General features: G+C 39.8%; 1 protein-coding gene across 2 annotated transcripts in view; it reads left to right on the forward strand.

Moving 5' to 3' along the window:
* cdkal1 (CDK5 regulatory subunit associated protein 1-like 1) overlaps nt 1-8605 on the forward strand; it is a 227723-nt gene extending 219118 nt beyond the window's left edge. For both annotated transcript variants that reach the window (XM_029450878.1, XM_029450879.1), the window contains one exon: nt 7109-8605. In XM_029450878.1, the coding sequence (XP_029306738.1) occupies nt 7109-7276 (168 nt within the window). In that variant the 3' untranslated portion in view covers nt 7277-8605. The remainder of the gene's footprint in view (nt 1-7108) is intronic.
* Nucleotides 8606-21766: the final 13161 nt, after the last annotated feature.

Consider the following 21766-nt stretch of genomic DNA (forward strand, 5'->3'; position numbering starts at 1 on the left):
TCTGCCCCAATGATTTTGGATGCCACTGTCATGGTCTTTTTATGACCCTGCCAGAATGTTCTCGACATAACAGTGATTGAAGTTTATTAGGGCATTAGTGTCGGTTCCAAATTATTTTGAGATTGATCAGGAATCCTCTTTCGAGGGCTTTTCAGAGAAGGATAATGGCCTTGAATTTCAATTTAAGTACTGTGGAGTATGTTGTGATGTGCACATCTATTATTTTCAATGTCGTCAAATGAATGTATATTGCATTACATTACATTTAATTTAGCTGACTTTGTTGTCCAAAGCAACTCAAAAACGCAAAAAACCATGGGGATACAACTCTAAAGTGCTTTAGCTTCAAATAAGCCAAACCACTCGAAGTGCTACATACAGAAATTAGAAATATATATCTATGTCTTTATACAAAGGTGCTGTCGCAACAGATGGGTTTCAGTCTGCGACGGAAGGTGTGAAGACTTTCTGCTAATCTAAAGGGTCAGTAGGGGACGTATCCCCCTGATATTGTAAAGAGTGTATCTGCAGCTGTTGCAGCGATGCAAGGACAGGCTTTGAAGGACAGTTGGTCGTCCAGTGTCACACCCAGATTCCTTGCACTCCGAATCAGAGAAATAACCAAGGTCCCGATTTGGTAGTAAGTACCTGGGTGGGAGAGCATTTCCCTGGAAGGAAAAGCACAGTTTGGTCTTGTCGAGGTTGAGCTTCAAGTGGCGTACAGAGATTTGTGCCTCCACCTGGGTTTCAGACCTGGAAAAATCTGTTGAGTGTCATCTGTGTAGCTGTGGTAGGAGAAGCCATGAGAGTGAATAACAGAGTCAAGTGAATTGGTGTACAGAGAAAAGAGGAGGAGCCCCAGGACAGAGCCCAGAGGAACTCCAGTGGTGAGTTGACAGGGGTCAGACAGAGACCCTCTCTCCAAGTTACCTTGTAGGTGCGGTCTTTTAGGTAGGATTTGAGCAGGGAGAGAGCCGAGCCTGAGACTCCCAGTTCTTGGAGAGTGTAGAGGAGGATCTGGTGGTTCAATGTGTGGAACGCAGCAGAAAGGTCCAGAAGGATGACAACAGAGGAGAGGGAAGTTCCTCAGTGACAGCGAGGAGGGCAGTCTCAGTTGAGTGGCCGGTCTTGAAACCAGATTGGTGCGGATCAAGAAAGTTGTTCTGGTGAAGGTAAGAATAGAGTTGATTTAAGACTATACGCTCCAGTATTTTGGAAAGAAATGGAAGAAGAAAGACACGTCTGTAGTTTTTCACTTCAGAAGGGTCAAGTGTGGGTTTCTTTAGGAGAGGGTTTACTCTTGCCTCTTTAAGAGTGTTATGTGTATATATGGGACACAACCACTGCTCTCGCTTTTAACACTATGCTAATGCCCAGAAAACTTCCTCACAGCCTAACAGGCAGGGGCAGAATACAAAAAAAACATGCCTGCCTATCATTGTGATCATAGATTGTTTGATTATGTTCCAAATTGTATCACTTGGCTTGGACACCAGTTTTACTAACTGGAGTCAAAACCACAAAGAAGTTAAAAGCCGTGAAATACCACAGTAAAAGCACATTAAATAATTGTAAGCAAACAGCCTTCACCACAGAAGATATTTCTCACTTGATGTTTTTATGCTAGATAGAACTAGTGATATTGTTTTCCATTCCCATGGCCTGCAGACACTAGCGGATGCAGTGTTGTGTTTATTGCTTCTGTTGACTTGTAATTTTGCACTTTCTGTTGCGTAGTGGTAGAAAATAGAGCCTGAACAAGCCTCACATAATCAACTAGTAAATCTCAGTTTATTGAAAATTCAGGTACATAGTTTGATTTGATATAAAACAAAACCTAGTTTAAAACAATAACCATTTAATCTATTATTTGCTGTGATATATAGTGACTTTTGCCTATGTAAACTTGTGTGTGTGTGTGTGTGTGTGTGTGTGTGTGAGAGAGACTTGCACGTGTATAAAGTCAATGTGTATACATACACATGTGGCATGAAGAAACAAGTTGTGTCAAAGTGTAATTTAACAACATGTTTAGATTAGGATGTTGTGTAGCTTCGAGTGTGTGTAAAGTGACAACAAGTACCTGTATACCCGCATACATTGTAGTGGCAGTTTTACAGTTGTGCTGATGGAGGTAAAATTTCACAGATTAGTAAGAGCAAGACAGAAAGAGAACATGTCCAAAGTTCCCCTCTATGCCTATTACTCTTTTTGAGTCCCATCGTGTTCCAACAAAGACGTATATTTGTATCAGAAATATTACTTGTAATCACCCTTAATCTCTCTCCCATCCCTCTGTCCAGTTAAAATACAGCTGCTGCTCATTGTGATTGTCATTATGGCTTTGTCAAATCACCCGTGACTAAGGAGCCTGTTACAGTATTTGTTTGCGTGCACGCACGCGGTCACACACACACACACACACACACACACACACACACACACACACACACACACACACACACACACACACACACACACAAACCACTTCCATGGTCTCTGTGTGTCTAAAGTGACACTGACAGCTGGTGAGGATCATGTGAGAAACGTGACCACTGTGTATTGTGCTTTCTGGCTCTCGTGAGGTGTTGTGTGTGTCTTTGTGTGAAAATGTCAAATGTGTTGGCGGAGGCTACACCATACACCCAGCAGATTTCATTTTTTTTAATGTGCACATTCAGAATTGAAGCAAGAGTTTTTAAGACTGAAACGGATATTTGAGAGTCCTGGAGTTTGAAGAAAAAGTATCTCGCTGTGCTATCCAGTCTGTAGACCTAGTGTAGTGTTAGATGATTTTCGGGAGGATTATTTTTGCTCTGTTCTACTGCTGTGAGCAGAGAGACAGAATTATCCACCACAGGCCTCCACGTACCAACACACTCACAAATGCCAGCTCTCTTACTCTCTCTTTCTCACTGACATATGCACAAACTCAGCATGCCACCTAGCAGGTGGTGAACTATCATTGAAAGCCACAGCTCTCATTTTTTCCTGCCCCCTTCCCTCATTCCTTGTCAGTTTTTCACTTCTCCCCCCTCTCTCCCACTGTGCTGACACATACCTACTGGCACTTGGATTTTCACTTATCTTCCCTACTAGTAATAGATTTTTAGACTGTACTATTCAGTCTCTCTTCTGGCACCCTGTTGTTAAAGGACACCTGCAGAGAGACAGATAAATAGATGGATAAAGAGTGGCCTGTCAGCGCAGAGAAAGATAATGGTTTTGACGCTCAACTTTTTTGTATTTCACCAATCCTTTGCTCCTAGTCTCTCCCTTTGTCTCACTTTTCATTAAATATTCATCTCACTCCTTTTCTCCCTCAAGTTAAGTTAATTTTATTGAAGTCTTTGGGGTTACAGGTAACCTTTCTCATGGAGTCATTAATGTTTAGAAACAGTTATGAATGATGGAAACCAACTTTTGTCTCTCTTTTTTTCTCACTGTCAGTTCATTCATGTTTTAATGAATGAACCACCGTTTAAAAACCTGCTAGAAGACGTACAGTGTCACCTCACGGAAGAGCACTTTTTAAATATGTTATTGCTGATGAGAAAAGATTATTGATTTGAATCTCTGACAGAACTAGTTGTATTCATCATAACATTTTTACAGTTAAGAGGCTCAGTGGCAAGTAGCACATGCACTATGACATAGCTATCACTATACACCCTAGCAAAGCACCCTCATTGATTTTCAAGCAACAAAACAGCAACAAAAGATCATATTAGTTTCGCCATTAGGGGGTCCACAGATGATCCTAACATTAGGCAAATGTGGACACGTCCGCCAGACCTTTGTTAGTGATTCTCCCTCTATCTATTGTCTGAAGTTACTCTACGTGACTTCTCATAGATGTGTCATGTAGGCGTTGCCGGTCACAGTATCCATCCTCCATTGTGTGTAGTAACAGAGGAAACCGTTCAGAGACAACGGTGAGGAGAAGAGTGGGTGGCAAGGTAGCGTTCACAACCATCAGAGAGGACAGGGGAGCAGGAGTAATGTGGAGGAAAGAGAGAGACACAGAGGACAGATGCTACAGTATGCAGCTGCTCATACACACAGCAATGTGCATACGTGTAGGCGTGCACCGACTTTGAGTTACATACAAATACATACTGTACATACACGCATGCATTTACACTCCACAAAATATGGCATACTTTTACTCGTGGTTCATAGGTCAAAAGGGCAGTATGCATACAAATGATGTGCAAACTTTTAAACTATGTTAAAAAACACAGAGTACATACTTTTCAGTTATATGAGAGGGCAAACAAATAGATGATGTGCACAGCAAAATATCGATAATGGTAAATAGAATTCCTCAAGTTAGCTAAGCATCCTACTAAAAAAGGAGGATTAAAGAAAAGTGAAAAGACCTTTTACTGACGATCCATAGAGAGAAGAAATAAAGATGAGATGAGACAGAAGGTCATCTAACAAGACTCAAAGAAGAGAGGGGAGTAAATCTACCTGTGGTAAATATCAAAGCCCAAACTCTTACAGTTATCTCTAATAAACTTAATATTATTAGGGACTTAATGATTAAATGTTATTCTAGAAAGAAGCTGATCAATTGCTCAATATCTCCCTGCATAGTCTCTACCTACAGGAGGAGACATATAGCCACTACCACAAGATCACCCAGATAGATTTCCTCTCCACTCAAAGATGTTGACACGTGTTGGTTCTCCTATCCAATGAGGATTGCAGGATTATTAATTTATGATCAATGAGTGTTGGGTGAAGGTCAGGGAGAAATAGGGCTGTTTATTAGTATTCAGTGTTTCCATCTGAATTATATTAGCACCATCAACGACTGAAAACTGACAGCTTATTTTTGATGTTGCTCTCGTCTCAGCTGCCTTTACTGTGTTTTTTCAGTAAGCAGCATAATTTGCTCACGTTACATTTAAAATGTTCATGTTTGACGATTGCCGATATTCTAAACGCAAAGAAAACTCTTAAATTCTGCCCAAAGCACTCTTAGCTTTAGGTGCACACTTAAACTGACTGGATTGTCTTTGTTGTTAGAGAAAGCACTTGTATTATACTTGAGCTATACTTGATATGGAAACACTGTAGCGTGCTACTGAGAGATTAACTCGAGTACTATCACAGTCCAGCCCTACGTAACTGCATCACAGTGCACCTTCCTCAACATCAGCTTCATTTAATAGACGGCACTCTGTAATAATTGGATCACTACAAAACTGCATTAACTGCTTTACACAGAGATAATGGCATCGTAATTGAAATGCACTCATTTGCATAAGCAAATGGCTGGTTTTATGAACGCTTCCATCCACAAAATATTGAAATAAGCAGTGAATTTAAAATTCAGTTTATTATTGCGTCTGTAATTTCCAAATGAAACTTAGTTGTAGAGAGAAAGCAGATGGAGAGAGACAATAAAGTGGAAGGAATGATAAAGCCCTGCAATTCCTGCATGTTGCTCACCTAAATGATGCCACATTCTAATATCAAGTGGCATCAATAGGTGTATTTCTAAATGTACATAATGATCAGCAGCAATGATCCACAGAGGGTAGTAATATACCCACTCAGATAAGTGTCTATTTTATGAAGAACCAAAAGCGGAGTAAATTGAGATTTGTTTGAGCGATGTACCAAAAAAACCTCCAGGTTTATATATATATATATATTTATTTTTTTAACACAATCTGATTTTGGTCCTCCTCTTCTTCCTCTTACTGCCCTCCTGACAGTTAATCTATTTCTCCTGCTCCACTCTTCTCAGCATTTCTCTACCAATCTTTCACTTTCACATCCCTTCAGTTGTGGATGTCTTTTTAATAGTCTAACACATTAAGACTACACAGAACTCTGATTACAGACATTTGATGCGTTGGATCACTGGCCACTCTGCTGTCAAGCCTCGCTGTTTGATTTGTGACTGTGGCCGGTTGATTTAATCTAAACATGATCGCCTAATTATGAATTATGGACTTGACTTGTGCTATGAGCTGCAACGATCTGTGTCCACAAGTGTGTGGGAGAAAGCGCCACAGGGCCTTTGTGAGTATTAACATAATATCACAAGAGAAATTCAAATGTTACTATTTTAACTATTTAGTCCCAAGTTAACTGGTTGTGAGGTCTGACAGGGAGGCTCAACGTCAGTTCTGTCTGAACAGTGCCTGAGTGCAAAGTTCCTCTTCCTCTACAGCAGGCAGCAGTATCACACGGTGGCCTTCATGACAGGACAATCTGTGTTATGTTAATTGAAATAGCTCATTTTTAACCTCTAAAAGATTTTTAATCATGATCCTAATGAGCAGGGTGACTAGGCCGAGACCGTCATGCCAGCAAACATGCGCGCCATACAGTTTGATGAATATCTGCAAGCTGAATATCTGTAGCTCATCCAGGAGTCTTACTGTATCTCCAAAGGAGAGCAATCAGCAATGTCCCCCACCAAGAAGTCAGTAAAGTATTGTATTGCTATTTCAGTGTTAGGGTGATAACATCTCTTCTCCTCCTTCGGCCATTGTGGGTTGAAAAAAACAGCTTGTAGAAATCTACACAAATTAGCTCGTTCAAGGTTTGCTAGCTCAGCATAGCTCTGCCTCTCAATAGTGCGTATCCAATCAAAAGACGTGGACGTGCTGACGTTATCGTACGCCTGCTAGCTGGCCCCGGTGTCCCCAACTCGACATCTGATTGGTTAACGCCACAGTTTTGTTTCCGTTCACTTTAAGCGACAGGCGCCCGCACTGTTGATTCTGAAGGCCTCAGGGCAGATTTCGTGGACCCTGGCAACACATTATGGCTGAAATATGATTGGATAAAAGCTCTAACATAAAGGCCAGCCCTCCAAATCTCCATCTGAGGCTGGAAGCAGCGCAACCAAGAGGAAAGCTATGAAATGAAGAGAATAGACTATGGGGAATAATTTAATACATATTTGTGGAAAGAATATATTAAATTAAATTTATATTCTGATGATGTTTAGGCCAGCAGAGAAGGCCTTGCTGGCCCTGACGGCCCGTCACTGGGTGATAACAAAATACAGGACACATCAAAAATGTCTACCTCTCTTGATCTCAGTTTAATGTGATTGTCTTTCTGTTTGCCTCCGCAGGAACCGATGGCCAACGGCATCCATGGTCCTGCTTCTTCGATGCCTTCTTCATCTGTTTTGTTGATCGGCTCTTACAGTCTGGACAGGGAAGCACTGAAGAAGCTGGGAATCGGACTTACTCTGGCAGCAGCCATCTTGGCCTTCATCGTAGAGAAATTGTACACATAGAGTAACTGCAAACTAGACGACGATCCGGAAGAAGGGAGAGGACAGTGACATCACAGAAGCCTAAACAATAGCCATAGATCTCCTGTAACATACTCCATGTTCTCTTATTCAACTTTGAATGAACCCAAAGAAAGAAAAATCAGTGACGCCTCCACAGTTGAGGATTATTTGAATGCTCTGTGATATTTATCTTGTTTTTAGTTAGTTAGTTAGATCTGTAATTAAAGTTAGACTTTTCAATTAATAGACATAGTTCCACTTTGCAATCATTTTACTCGAGTGATGTCAGTGTCTTCTTCTGTCATTGAACTGGGAATAACCACATGGGCAATGACAGGTCAGCAGTCTTCACAGACCTTATCGATCACTTTTTATAAAAGTCCATTTGGTACAAATAACACCCTAGTTACACTCTAAGTGTAGGCTGTTTCAGTAAAAGACTATGCTTCGTCTGATGTTTACTGAAGGCTGCAGACTGACATTGTCCATAGACTGGTAAACACGTGTTTGTGGGTCTATGTAGCTGTTTGACAGATACATGAAGCACTACTTAACTAGTTGATACTCATAGAAAACACATTCTGGTCTTTTGTACCAGAACAAGGTGTGAGGATGGTAAAACGGTCCCTGTTTCAGCTTGCTGAGTTGCAGAGTGATTCTCAATGCTTTATCCAGCATGTTTTGTACTGAGCATGTAGATTTCCAAATAGTGTGTTAAAGAGTTGTGCTTACTTTACAGTACGTCATTTTTTTCTGTGGAAAGGTGCGTGTGTATAATACTCTGATATGTGTAACCTTCATTTCAAAGTATTTATTTTTGAATAAGAGACATGGACAGTATATTTTCAGAACAAACATTTCTTTTTGTCTTTGAAGGAGTTTTCTTTCGTTAAAGTGGTTTTGTTTGTTAAAATTTTTCTTTCCTCATATTCTTCATATTATTTTGTCATACAGAATACGATACACCCAACATATCCACGTGACGACATTCTCTGGTGCCACCTTAGTGGATTGTTTAACACATTTCTCACTTACCTGTAGTGTTGTGTAGCTGATATCCACCTCTGGGATTTCTGCTGCCACCCCAATACAATGAAGGAGAATTGATCTTGGCCAAATGTATCCAGAACTGTCGCTTTGCCAGTCGTCACTAAAGAGGAATGAGATTTGTTTTCCTTTTTTGTAATTCAGGTGAACTGATCCTGTTCTCTGTTGATATGTGGGCTACTTGTGGTGTATACATAGTCTGAGTTATTATTGAGACAGACGTTTTTGTTTTTCTTGATTTGTCGCAACCATCCAAAACCGTTTAATAAAGGAAAAACACAATTTGTCATGTGTGAAATGATTGATGACTGATGATCATCAAATGATGATGAATTATTAATTGAATTATTTTAAATGCTGGAGTGTTTATTAATGGTATAATATACGATGACTTTTTATATGATATTTGTTTGGGCATACTATCCTGACTTTTTTTTTTTATACAATTTTATGACTTTTGTATGATGTAAACTTTACTATAACAATTTTTCTAATGACACTATGACTTTTTATGACATAATATACTTTGACTTTTATATTACATACTATACTTTGACTTTTTTATGGAATACTAGTTTATGATTTGAGGGGAAAATAATCAAGCCTTTAACGTTTTGGAAAATGGACATGAATAGACATGGTTAATTAAAAGTGCTTGCATTTATTTATGTGGTCAAAAATAGAAATGGAAGTTGTTTTACTTACCTTTTCAATTCTTAAATTAACCTTATATGAAATAACATTATAGCATTAATATGGGAGGGTCCCATGTCTCTTTACAGCTCTCTGTATTGCTCAGTTGTTGTCATACATAGTCTGTTTGTGTTTCTCTCTAATGTCTTTCTGGTTTGAGGTACAACACTCCCAACATGTAGCGCTGAAATTTCCAGCCGTTAATAATGCAGGCCCCAATTTATGTGTCGCATTGCACTGGCACATGTGTCTCTGTCAGTATGTCTGCATTTTTATCTCTGTGTCTATACATGCCCTGCATATATTCTTAGTCACAAGTGTCTCTTTCAGCTCGTTTGTGAGCTTTTTTCTGTGTCAGAAGGTCTGCCTGTCTGTCTGTCTGTCTGTCTGTACATGCTTGCACTGTCTGATATAGTGTCTGTAGTTTCCTCCAATGATTAATTTAGCAGAAAGCCACCATGCGTACATCTGTGTGTGTATTTGTGGTTCAGAAGTGACAGGACTCATCACTCTCATTCAGAAAATCCTGTTATTAGACATACCACTGTTTTCAGCCTACACACACACACACACACACACACACTTTGTATTATCTAAGTATATCATGCATGTCCCACATTATGTTGATACATGCATGTACCCTGGCTTTTTGTTTCCTAGCTGGAGCATGTCACACACACACACACACACGTATATGGGAAAATGATGCACGACAAGCAAACTTGCACACAAACACAGGCACCAAAGCTTTATATTACCCAATCAAATGAAGCGTGTCTCACACACAGACACACACACACAAGCTTTGTATTATGTGATCAAATGATGCGTGTAGCTATGAAGCTTGTTACAGCCATCCAGCAGTGCCCCATATTGTTCTGCAGCCATCCATACTGTGTGACAGTTCTTTTGATGCTTTGTAAGCACATTTCCTCACTGTGTATGTCAGTTACACTGCATTGTTCTCCGATGAAATATGGATGCGACGACATTCTTTATGTTCGGGAGATCATCACTTACTATGAAATATTGAAGCAGGAACCATAGAAAGGAGATCATTATTCACTTTGCATCATTCACTTCACTTGTTTCTAATAAAAGCAAGAGTTTCTGAATTCTAGTCTCAGTTGCAGCTGTTGTCAATTTGTCATCTACACAGTGACGTCCTTTTGATTCGACGCAGAGAGTCTTTGGACACGAGACAAAATGCAAGGGAGGTTGAACATAAATGCACTTGTCTGTGTTATGTCATTTAATTTCAATTTAAGTGTTTTAAATCCCGCGTGGTTTGGTTTGCATAAGAACACAGGCAATGTTATTCAAAGAATGGTGTTACGTTTTGAGACCATGTACTTTTAAGAGGCTGAGATGCCACATTACTGCGAGTGCAACATAGTGAAGTGTCACGGGATGAATCATGATTTTGTTTTTAAATGATATGTTGTCAGTCATCTGATCTTGTCTGATGCCAGTTGTAGATCACAGTAAGGTCTTGCAGTGCTGTATTAAGTAAAGGAAATTTAGATAAATAATGTATAAATCACCTGAAGAGAAGGTGACAGCGAGCCTGTTCTGGGGCTGGACAGCTTATCGCTATAAGATCTGATTATAGCAATACGTATCAATTGGCACATGGTTTGTTGGAGACAAAAAAATACATAAAAGATATCTTGTGCATTATTAAATGTAGAAGTGCGGCTTTATGCCATCCCTGTACAGTCCAAATGAGTGCGATATCTTTGTAATGTGGATGCTCTGATGTATATATCTGTGGTGAGAAAAAATTATTCAAATGATGTCACCCTGCAATAACATGTGTATGTGCAACAAGTTAGGCTTATTGCTTAAGCAAAGATGAACTCATAAAACATGAGTTTGCTATTGGTGAGGACTGCAGCTGTCTGATCTCTTTTCAGCTCAGCTGGACGGCAAGCGGACACAATGCCTGACTTTACTAATGTCGTGGCCATTATTTGTTAAAAAATAAAATGCTGCTGTGAGCCATGAACATTAACAGCAGCCCAAATCCTATATAAAATATATACAGTGCCAGTTTTGAGCCCCCAGGATCCACCAGTGGTGTAAACTACTGTATAATATGTAGGAGCGTGAAGCACTAGCTGGTCTTCTCCTCTAGCTCGGTAATTATCCTTCATCCTTCATCAGCTGATGAAAAGTTCAGCAAATCACACAAAACTTTAAATAACATTTCACAGAAATGAGTTCTGTTCAAATAAACACTTAGTCAAATATTCACTTATTACACATTCATTGTTAGACCATTGAATTGATGCCAACAACTGGCATGAGTGTAGCTAATACGGAGGGTCTTGACATAAGCTAACATGTAGTGGCTGACAGGGCTTCTCATTAGCCACCATCACAGGCTGTGACCTTTTCATTTCTGCTTAACGAAGTAAATTCCTCAATAACTTCTGCATCCAAAACTTCTGCTTGTGTGTTTGTCTGGATATCTTTATATTGGAGAACACATCACATAAATCATTCATTTGAATACATTGAATGTGATGAAATCGCATCTTGAATATCAGAATAACACAATAATACAATTTCCCATTTTCCACTGACACTATATATAGATTTAAAAAAACAAATGCAGAGATATGTGTAGACAGGAGGGTTTTTGCCTCTCGTGTTGAGGTTTGTTATCTGGGTGTAACACTTTTGTCACGCAAGCAATCAGAGAAGTGTGGAGAAAAAAACCTGACATTATTACAATGTTGATCTTTGTCAGGTGAAGCCCAATTTAGCTCAGACAATTTACCATGCTGTCATTCAGCGCGCTTCAAAACGGTTCCATTAATTAAAAGTATCATCTTTTTTTCTCTCCGTGTGTTTTAGCTCCGAATTTTACCAATTTCTATCTACATGTCAGTCAAAGCGGCAGCAGCGTCTTGTGAGATTACAGACACAATAATGTTAAAGGTGCAATTAAAATATTTACAGGATTAAAGCTTTCACATAGCATTTATTTTAGCACTGATGTTAATTGACATAGGAAGCAGTCACTGACATAAAATATGAAAGTGTGTGTGTGTGTGTGTGTGTGTGGCTGTGTGTGTGTGGCTGGAGGGGGAGGAGGTCTACACAGCCCCGGGGCAGAAACACAGTAACAGCAGTGACTGACACTACCTTACAACTAAGGCCTGGCTAGAGCAGTGTTAATAATTTGTGTGTGTGTGTCAGTCACACTACCCTAATTAGCAGCCGCCACCTTGACCCTGCTTTGGTTTGAACAGAGAATTCTTCTTCTTCTTCTTCTTTTCCTCATTCCTTCCACAGTTAGGCTTTGCCCTTGACAGTGACATCACTGTACAGTACAGAAGGAACATTGTGCTCACATTGTTTTCTTGTCTGTACTGTTTGCATACACAATGCTTTACATGCTGCTTCAACCTTATGAACTGTACCATATTGCATTTTCTCTTTTCTATATGTTCTGCTGCATTCTTCTCTCTTCTCATCTGTTGACATACTGACAAACCTTGACCATTATTTTTATCAAGTCCATGTTCGAAAGATCATCTGCCTTATGTCACGTTAACTCAATTCTGTGCACCTAGTAAATACAGCATAAGCTTATCAAACCATCAGAGCAATTTCCTTTTTACTGTGAAATTGTTTTTATGTAATGGCAGTGGAACCACATGCAAATGTAACTCTCAGTGAACACACAGTCCTGTAAATGGCGGTATATTCAAGTTGTAAATTGAGGAGGCAGCAGGATAGGTTGTGATTTTGAAATATTTGCACTTAAGCTTTAACCAAAAATTTGTCAAAAGCTTCTAATTCCCTGCAACTAGGCTCTCGTACAATTGGTGGATGCAAATACAAGCCCACATGGGTGTGACCAATTAATTTTTGCAATTTTGGTGACCAACATGCTTTGCTGCTTTCTGCCTCCACCTCCCACCCTTTCTTCTTTTTTTCTGTTTCCCTCTGCCTTTCCATTTCTATAGGCTGAGGTCTGTTCACTGTGTGCTAAGCACTTCAGTGCCTTCTGGAACAGAGGGGAAAATGACTTGGCAAGCATATCCATTCCTAATCATATGTGTGTGTGTGTGTGTGTGTGTGTGTGTGTGTGTGTGTGTGTGTGTGTGTGTGTGTGCGTGTGTGTGTGCACATGAGTCTTCATGCCAGCTTCGTCCAAGCATTTATTTGGTGGCCCTTGTGCCTGCATTCAGTGATTGCTGTGTTTTATCTACACACACATACACACACACACACACACACACACACACACACACACACACACACACACACACACACACACACCCCGTTGTCGCTGCAAAGAAAACTGGGAATTCACAGTCTGCCGTGCGAGGGAGAGATTGGCTCTATTGAGTGTCTTGGTGGCTTGCCAGTTCTATTTTAGTGTGCATGTCTTTGTGTGTCTGTTTAGTGTGTATGTGTGTGTATTTGATGGGCTTATACATCTTTGACTTTGAGCGGTTAAGGGTGTTTATATTCACCAGTGGGACAGGGGACCAAAGTCAATATTTTAGCTCTACAGCAGCATTGTTCTTGAAAGCTCTTTAATAATCACACAGAGACATGGCAGCGCTGCAGTTATTACTTGGTGTTAAAAGTTGTTATTAGTTTGAAGACAGTTTTAAAGACATTACTATCTGTTCAGCTTTGGGAAAATGCTTTAATGTCCCTTGGCACACCACTTGTCTCGGTTGTGTATAGTTTACATAACAGAGTAAATTAAATTGTGAATTTATGCGTTTAAAATAAACTAAACATGATGCATCTGTAAAGTAATCCTGAAATTATGTAATTTACTGTCTTGAAATCCAATACGTTAGAAGTTCATGGAGACTTTTTATGAAACTCTTTCAAAGTCTCCTTTCAGAGAGTAAGAGATGGTGTTAGGCACACAAGTCATTTTATGTATGAAGTGTCACAAAAGTAACTGAGAGGAAACTTTGGTTTTTCACAGGTTTGAGCATAATGAAGCGTCACAATATATCACAATGTTTTTCATCAAACAGTGGTAATGTGGTAATTGCATCTATTTTAACAATAATTTAAATTAAAAAAAAGAGTGAAACATAGTCACCTTGAGGTGTCATGGCTTTTCTCTTGCTAATGTTTGATTCGAGTTCTTCAGATGACACTTTTAATGATGTTGTCATGGAAATAACACACATTGCAGGAGACTCCTGAGCGCTGCTTTGTTGCCATGGTGAAATGTTCATGTGGCGTTGTCCACACATGAAACAATGCTCATTTACATAACTACATTGTTAATGTTTAATGGCAACTTTCTCAGATGTACAAAAGGAGAGTATTATTAACTTCAGGTTCAAGAGTACTCAGATTTCTTCATCCATCAATATGTATCAGCAATGGCTATAAAATATTGACACCATCTGCGTTTAGATCGGTTCCTTATAAACCTTGCTTTCACTCTCTCAATTCAGTCTGTCAGTATGCCGGGTCGCATTCTCCCAGAAAAATGAAGGCTTGATTTACGGCACACAAAGGAACAGTATAGCGCTTGAGTGGCGCCTTAACTTATTAAGGTAATATAATAATTAATCAATGGCTCTGTAGTCTGAACTAAGCCGGTACACTTTGTATCGCTCCCACATTGTCATCGCCAGCACAGCTACCCTCCTTCCATTCGTACCTTTCACAAAGAAAGCCCTTGACATGAACATCAATGCTAACCCAGAGAGCATTTTTCTAAAAAGCAACTTAACATAATAGCTTACAGTAGCTATCCTTAGGTAACGGAATAACATTAACTGTGGAAACTAATGCAAGTGTGTCCTGTGTTGTTGGCAGCTCTGAAGAAAACAGAAAGAGATCTTGTTGTCTTTGCAACAGCAGCACCAACAATAATACCATTTGGAAACGCTAAACTGCTGTGTTTCCACTTTAAGTAACAGATTCTAATTATTAAATCAAACTTGTTCTCTCTCTTACTAAAGAGTAAACTATTCACACAACTTTCTTTCAGTCGTTCAGTCACTTGGTCCATCACGTTCGGCCAGAGTGAAACAGCTCAACAACTGTGGGATGGATTGCCGTGAAAGTTTGTACAGACATTCATGGTCCCCATAAAATGAATCCAATTGACCTTGGGCGGATAACTGACTTTTCACCCAGCGCTACCATGAGGTCCACATTTTAGTTTGCTTGTGAAATGTGTTGACAACTATTGGATGGATTGCTATAAAATTCATTACATATGTTTATGGTACCCAGAGGATGAATCCTAAAGACTGGCCATCTGCACCACCAGCGGGTCAAAGTTTTAATTCAGTGAAATATCTCAACATCTGCTACATGGATTGGTACAACAATGTGTAAAGACATTGATGGTTCCCAGACGATGTAGCTTAATGACTTTGGTGATGCCCTGATGTTTCTTGTGGTGCCACCATGAGGTTGAAATGTGTGGTTTTACGTGAAGTTTTTGACTACTAACTACTTGATGGATTGCTTGATTGAAATGTGATACAAATGTTCATGTCCCCTTCAAGATTAATTGCCATAATTTAGTAATCCTAGAGTTCTCATCTAGTACTGTTATCAGGTCAAAAATGTTGGTTTATAACCAATGACCTAATGCCTCAGTTGTACTTTGTGTTTAGTGCTTAGTATCTAATGATAGCATGCTAACACGTTAAACTAAGATAGTGACCATAGTAAAAAATATCAATATCATGTTAGCATGCTGGCATTCGAATTAAGTGCAAAGCACTGCTGTGATTTGGACAGCCATACTGAGCCGCTAGCATGGCTGTAGACTCTTAGGCTTCCTAAACCATATAAAACCAAACCATAAAAAGCAATTGCAACAAACATCTATTTAAAACTATGTTGTTCCTACTCTGCGTGACTATATATTTCCCTCTACTTAAATGTGTCCAAATACTTTGACACAACCAAAAGACGCCATTCATTCACAATGTTGACTGATAGTCAATTCCGCACTCCTCTGATATTGGGACATGACCTTGTCATAAAATCTTTAGACTAGAGGAAGAAATCAATAGGAAGTGATGTTTGGACTCCGGAAGGAGGCTGTCAACTGATGTTTGATGGAATTATAAAGACAGACACTCACAATCAGAGTTAGGAGATCCTGTAAATGATGGTGGAACTAATCTATTGGATGCTAATTAGAAATGAGCGATAGGGAAGGAAGTGGAAGAGATTTGAACGTGTGGGGGGGAGGGAATTATTATGTGAGAAAGAGCTATAAAAGGACATGCATGAGAGAGAACAAGAGCCACAAGGACTGAGACCTCTGGCAGTTTCCTGCCAAGACTGACAAATGATAACTAGCACTAATTGAAGATTGTTTGAACATTACAGATTTCAGACTGAATGGGCTGTTTCAGGGCTGGATGAGTCAAGTGTTGATTACTTGCATCATCTCTCAGATTTGACTTCAAAAGCATGATGTGGAAATGGTTCAATAAAACTTATTTGATGATTGAGTTTGCATGAACTTCTTACCATCAAACAGTGAATGCATTCTTAGTGTTCAAGAACCACTTTAAAACTGTACAAACTTTATGAACAGAATGTCCTTAAGGGACTTCTGCTGTTCTTTTGAGAGGCCTAGTACATATTAGTCTTGCAGAGAATATCTACATCTTGCAAGTTCAGTACGAGCTTCTTAAACATTATAAACAATGACTGAAAATAGGCTCTATTCCTATACTGCAAGTGCATAACTTACTTTTTTGCTTCAGGTTTATTCTAAAACTTATTTTACTTGTTAGTTGAAGAGAAACTTGACATGTCCATAACACCTACCATGCCTTTCCAGTTTGAAAGTGAACAGAGAAGACCACTGACAGCCCAGTGTGTAGTGTGTGTGTGTGTCCAGTCAGGTGTGGGAAAAGTTCATGTTTATGTGAAAGAGAGATCTGTCAATCACTTATTATGAGGTCTTCTGAAAAGGAGGTTTCCTTTAAGCAAATGCAGCTGTGATGCTGTCAGACCAAATATGAAGTTATGAGCTTGCTTTGCCAGTGTAAATGTGGAATAGCCTTTTAACTCTTTTCCAAGCTAATATTATTTTCCACAAGCAAATGTTTTTTTTTTTTTTTTACAGTTCCACAGTATTGGAGTCAAGACTTGGCCCAGTTTGGACCATTAAAATTGACAATAAATGAACATAGAAAACTTAAAATAAACACCCCCTCTGTATCTCATCAATCTCATACATGTACAGCTCTGCATCTCTGTGTAAAACTGTTCCTACCCTGCTGAACATCTTGCTCACTCAGACTTTCCAGTCCACCCTGATGATCTTCTCTGCCTCGTTCATCATATGTGAGAGAAGCAAAGCTCACCAGGTTGGGTCCCATGACAGTGACATCATGACAATAAGTCATTGACTGATACATCAGAGCATCTGTAACTTATTGAGAGCAACGTAGCATGTTGCGTAACAGCTCTCTAGCAGCAGGTCATCATTTCTGTCATCATTCATCTTCCTCCTGCTGTTTGTTTTTTTACTTTGCTACATTTGACATCTTTTTTCCTCCTTCCATCTCTCGTCTGTTTCTATTTTTTTTTTCTTCATATTTTCATTGCCAGGTTATGCTACCATGCTAATTGATGATTACGATTTGCGACCACATTAGCGTTCCCAGGTCATTTCTGTGTGACCTCTGTCCACAGTTAAACACCTGAACAACATGAAAACAGCTAACCTCTCCTTCTTTGCCCTCTTTTCAATCAATAACAACAGATCTGCACATCACAGCTGACATTTGGTAAGGAGTGGAACAGGCAGCCCTGCTAAACCAATCACTATTTTATGGTCGCAACATCTTATGACAATATTAACATAAAAATACCTTAATGACAACAGATCTCCATGTTTAAAATGCATGATTACAGAAAAGGGGAGACCCTCAGTGGGCTCGCTTAGGTCCTTGTTTTGAAATAGTTCTGCACTTACTGAAACACAAAGCAAAGGTTTTTAACATTTACACGATCGGCAGGAACTCTGTTTAGGAAGGAGAAACATTTTGTTGTCTGGACAGAGGGCTCAAATGGAGAGAAAAAGATGCATTAAAAAATTTAACAGGCTTAAAGTGGACGCACTCTAAGAAATAGAGGAGCTTACCTGCCCCCCTTACCCCCTTTGGAGAGCTAGCCAGTACACAACATGGATTTAACACACACACACACACACACACACAAATGTGTGCACACACATATTAATATAGCTAAAGTACTTTTACTGTGAAGCCCTGATAAGAGGGAGCTGTTATTTAATAGACACCTCTTCACCTCATAGTGTGTTTGTCTGAGTGAGAGAGTAAAGCTGTCACGGGTTAGAAATGACTTAATATCACAACTAATTACACATGTGAAAGCCTTTGATGCCTGTTTTGCATTCTGCTTTGGAAGATTTTTCTTTTTGTTTCAGAGTTGAATGTAGCATTTGCTGACAGTTTGCGTGGCAGGCGGTGTCTCCCGACACGTCGCAGAACAACAATCACACATACAGAGTTGAGAAGTAATTCACAGGGCAGCCTCGCAGCGAGAGGAGTCAGAAATAAAAAATGAACAAAAGAAGAAAAATAATAATGGCATCCAAGTGCCCTTAAGACATTTTCATCACATTTGTGTGTCATGGGGGTTTTCACCCCGTGCTCTGTTTTCTCTCTCTTTTATCACTGATGCTGCCTTCTCTCTTCCTTGTTCATTTCCTCTTTGCTTTCTTCATCTTTTCCCTGCTCTTTCTTTTTTGTCTTCCTCTCCTGGTCGCCCTTCTTCTTTCTTGACAGCTCCAGTTAATTTAATGTCAGCTCTGCCAGCTCGCCTCATCACTGTGAGACAAACAGACCTGAGCACAGCTTGAGAGCGAGAGACTCAAGGAAGGAAAAGAGAATAGGCACCAACAGAAAGAGAAAAGTAAGAATGGAAAATAACTACATTGAAACAAGTAAAACAAATAAATGAATTCATCAATAAATGGATAACAAAGTTAAAAACCAAACTGTCTGACTGTCACAACTGATACACCAGAGTTTGCACCCAGCTCTCCCACAATCCTTTGCCTTTTACAGTAGAGGCAATTACAATTTCACAGGTTGAAATTAAAATCCCCTGTGGTATGTGTGTGTATGTATTTCTGTGTGTGTGTGCATGTGTGTACTCCATGAGATAGAGCAGGCTGTCAAAGTGATTTCAAGCTGTTTATAGCCTAAGCTCACAAAATGGATCCTCATGCAGCAAAAGAGGAAAAAAAATCTAAATCTCCTCTCCCCCTTTTCTTTAAAAAAGAAAACTAATTCCTTGAATATTAATTGCCTGGCTTGACGATCGGCTTATTTGTTTGTGATGAGGCTGCAAAAGAAAAGCACCCATAATCCCTGTCTTTTTCTCTGCCTCTCTCTCATGCTGTCTACTGTCTGCATTAATCTCTCTCTTTGCCCCGTTCCTTTGCTCTATCTTCTGTCATTCTCTTTCGTGGAGCACATTAGTCATTTGTAGATCTTTTCTTAGGTAAAAAAGAGGAGCATCTTAGAGTTGGTGTAGCAGTGTCATCTAATATCTAAGTTCTAATATCTAATTTCTGGTCATGCTTTATTTACATCCCTCAAGATTTATGGCCCACGTCAGGTTTCATTTTCAAGCCCCAGAGTGTAGCTTGATTTATTCCCATTATAATGGTATCTCCACTTTCCAGTTCCTCTCTCAGATTCCTTACGGCATACTGTGTAGTCTACAAGCGCTATATAATCTCTCTCAGCGTTTGTATCAGTCATCAGCGTTTATAGGGTATCAACCTTTATTCATCCGGGGAAAGTCAAATGAGCACACTGAGCTTTTATTACAGCAACACTCTGAACTGCAGAGTGCGGACACTTTCTCCTGATGTCTACTGAAGGCTCAAGGGCACTTAAACTGTGGCTAGTGAAGGAGGGAAAAGCACGGAGACGGGAACGAGATCTAAACTCATATTTGACTCGACAATTGGATTACTTTGCTCGTAGTGACTTGAAAGAGACCGACCACTCTGCTACCTGTGGAAAGGTTGAAACTCCATTAGATATGCTGAAAGTAAGCTTTTAGTTGTTTAGTATTGCAATGCCCCACGTTGTGTTTCTTGCTTGTAAAGATTTCAAAATTCAAAACAGTATCCATGTCACAGCTACTGTAACACCTCAGTGTTGGCCATGCTTTCATACCCATCACATTTAAAGATGATCTGATTCTCTTTAGATATTGAATTTGAACCTGGCCCTTTTGTTCTGACTTGGAGTGCAGTATTTATAGTTAAGACTTGACACTAATGACAACTGACAACTTGACTTGGTTTTCTGTATTCAAGCTTTAGACCTCAAGATTTATCTTAAAACCTGAGTTCAGGGTGTGTGAGTGCTGCTGAATGGAGGTTATGACTTTGCCTGGAACATTGAGTCTGAGGCATATAGTTGCATTACTAACATATTTTTTGGCTCGCTTAATTTGTGCGAATTGGACCTTTGGTTTACTTTTGAACATCTTTAACACAACCATAGCCAAAAAACAGTCCATGGATTTGTTCGCTCACTGACATTTGCCTTAACAACATGTCCTCCTCCATGTGTGCGGGGTGTGTCTGCGTTATGTATGTGTGATAGATCAGATTTACCAGGAACTCAAACTGATTCACTTATTTTCTTCCTGGTCTCCTTTTTGCTCCTGTCTCTGTACAATAGGGGAGTGGTGGTGATGGTGGTATGCAACGTGGGCGGAAAAAGCAAATTTTTCACTCAAGTGTGTTTCAAACATTTCTAACTGAGTGAAGTGAATCTTCATTTCCACTTGACTTTGCATACATTCATGCCACCTCTAACTTTCACTTCACATCGCATCTGAATGCAAGCAACCCATTCTGACAACTTGTAGTGCAACTGCAGGACAGCATTCACACTGTTACAGCTGATCTGACAAACTGAACCTGTTTCAAGCTCTGCTACAGAGCAAACAGGTTGTTTCTCTGCATGGGCAGAAAAAAAAAGTGGGGAGCAGCCAATATAAATCCTGCAGCACCTGGGAGCAGAGTGATTACAGATTGCTTCGAGCAGGGAGCGGAAATTGCTGCTGCTCCTCTCCACTTACTTACCTCTCTCTGCTTTACACTGACATGGGACTTGAGCACGGTTGACTAGGTCACACCTCTGGCACGGCTCTCCCCATTCATCTACATTTTTTAAAGCTGTCCTCCGGAACCAGTTTAAGCCCTCTTGTCTAACCTGTAGGGCTCTTTAGCAGAGTGGATGTCACAACGGTGAAATCAGGGAAGTCCCATTGAAGGACTTCTCTCTCTTTTTCCGGCTGTCTATGGTGGTATACGGATAGATGATTATTTCAAAAAGCCGTTTTCCCATAGACTCCAGTGTCAACCAAAGAGCGTGTGGAGAAAAACTCTACATTTTGGAAAATTGCCAATGGCGACGTGTGTCAGTCTTTCAGTTGTTGTCATCTAGATAAACTCATACCGCCTGTTGACTGCAAGGTTTTACTGACAGCCCTGATGTACTTTTTAAGTGAGTAGCACTTTGAGAAATCATGCTCTCCGGTCTGATCATTTATTTTCACCATCTGCTACACCAGTCTCACCCATGGGACCTCTAATGTAGTAACGGCGACTAAATGCATTGGCAAGCCAATCAGAATTTTTTTTGCACTTCTTTGGTGCAAAATCCCACAGTTCCAACGATGTTAGTGCCTACAATCCCTGCAGAAACATAA

This window comes from Cottoperca gobio, chromosome 16 (assembly GCF_900634415.1).
Source record: "Cottoperca gobio chromosome 16, fCotGob3.1, whole genome shotgun sequence".
In the NCBI taxonomy this organism is placed as follows: domain Eukaryota; kingdom Metazoa; phylum Chordata; class Actinopteri; order Perciformes; family Bovichtidae; genus Cottoperca; species Cottoperca gobio.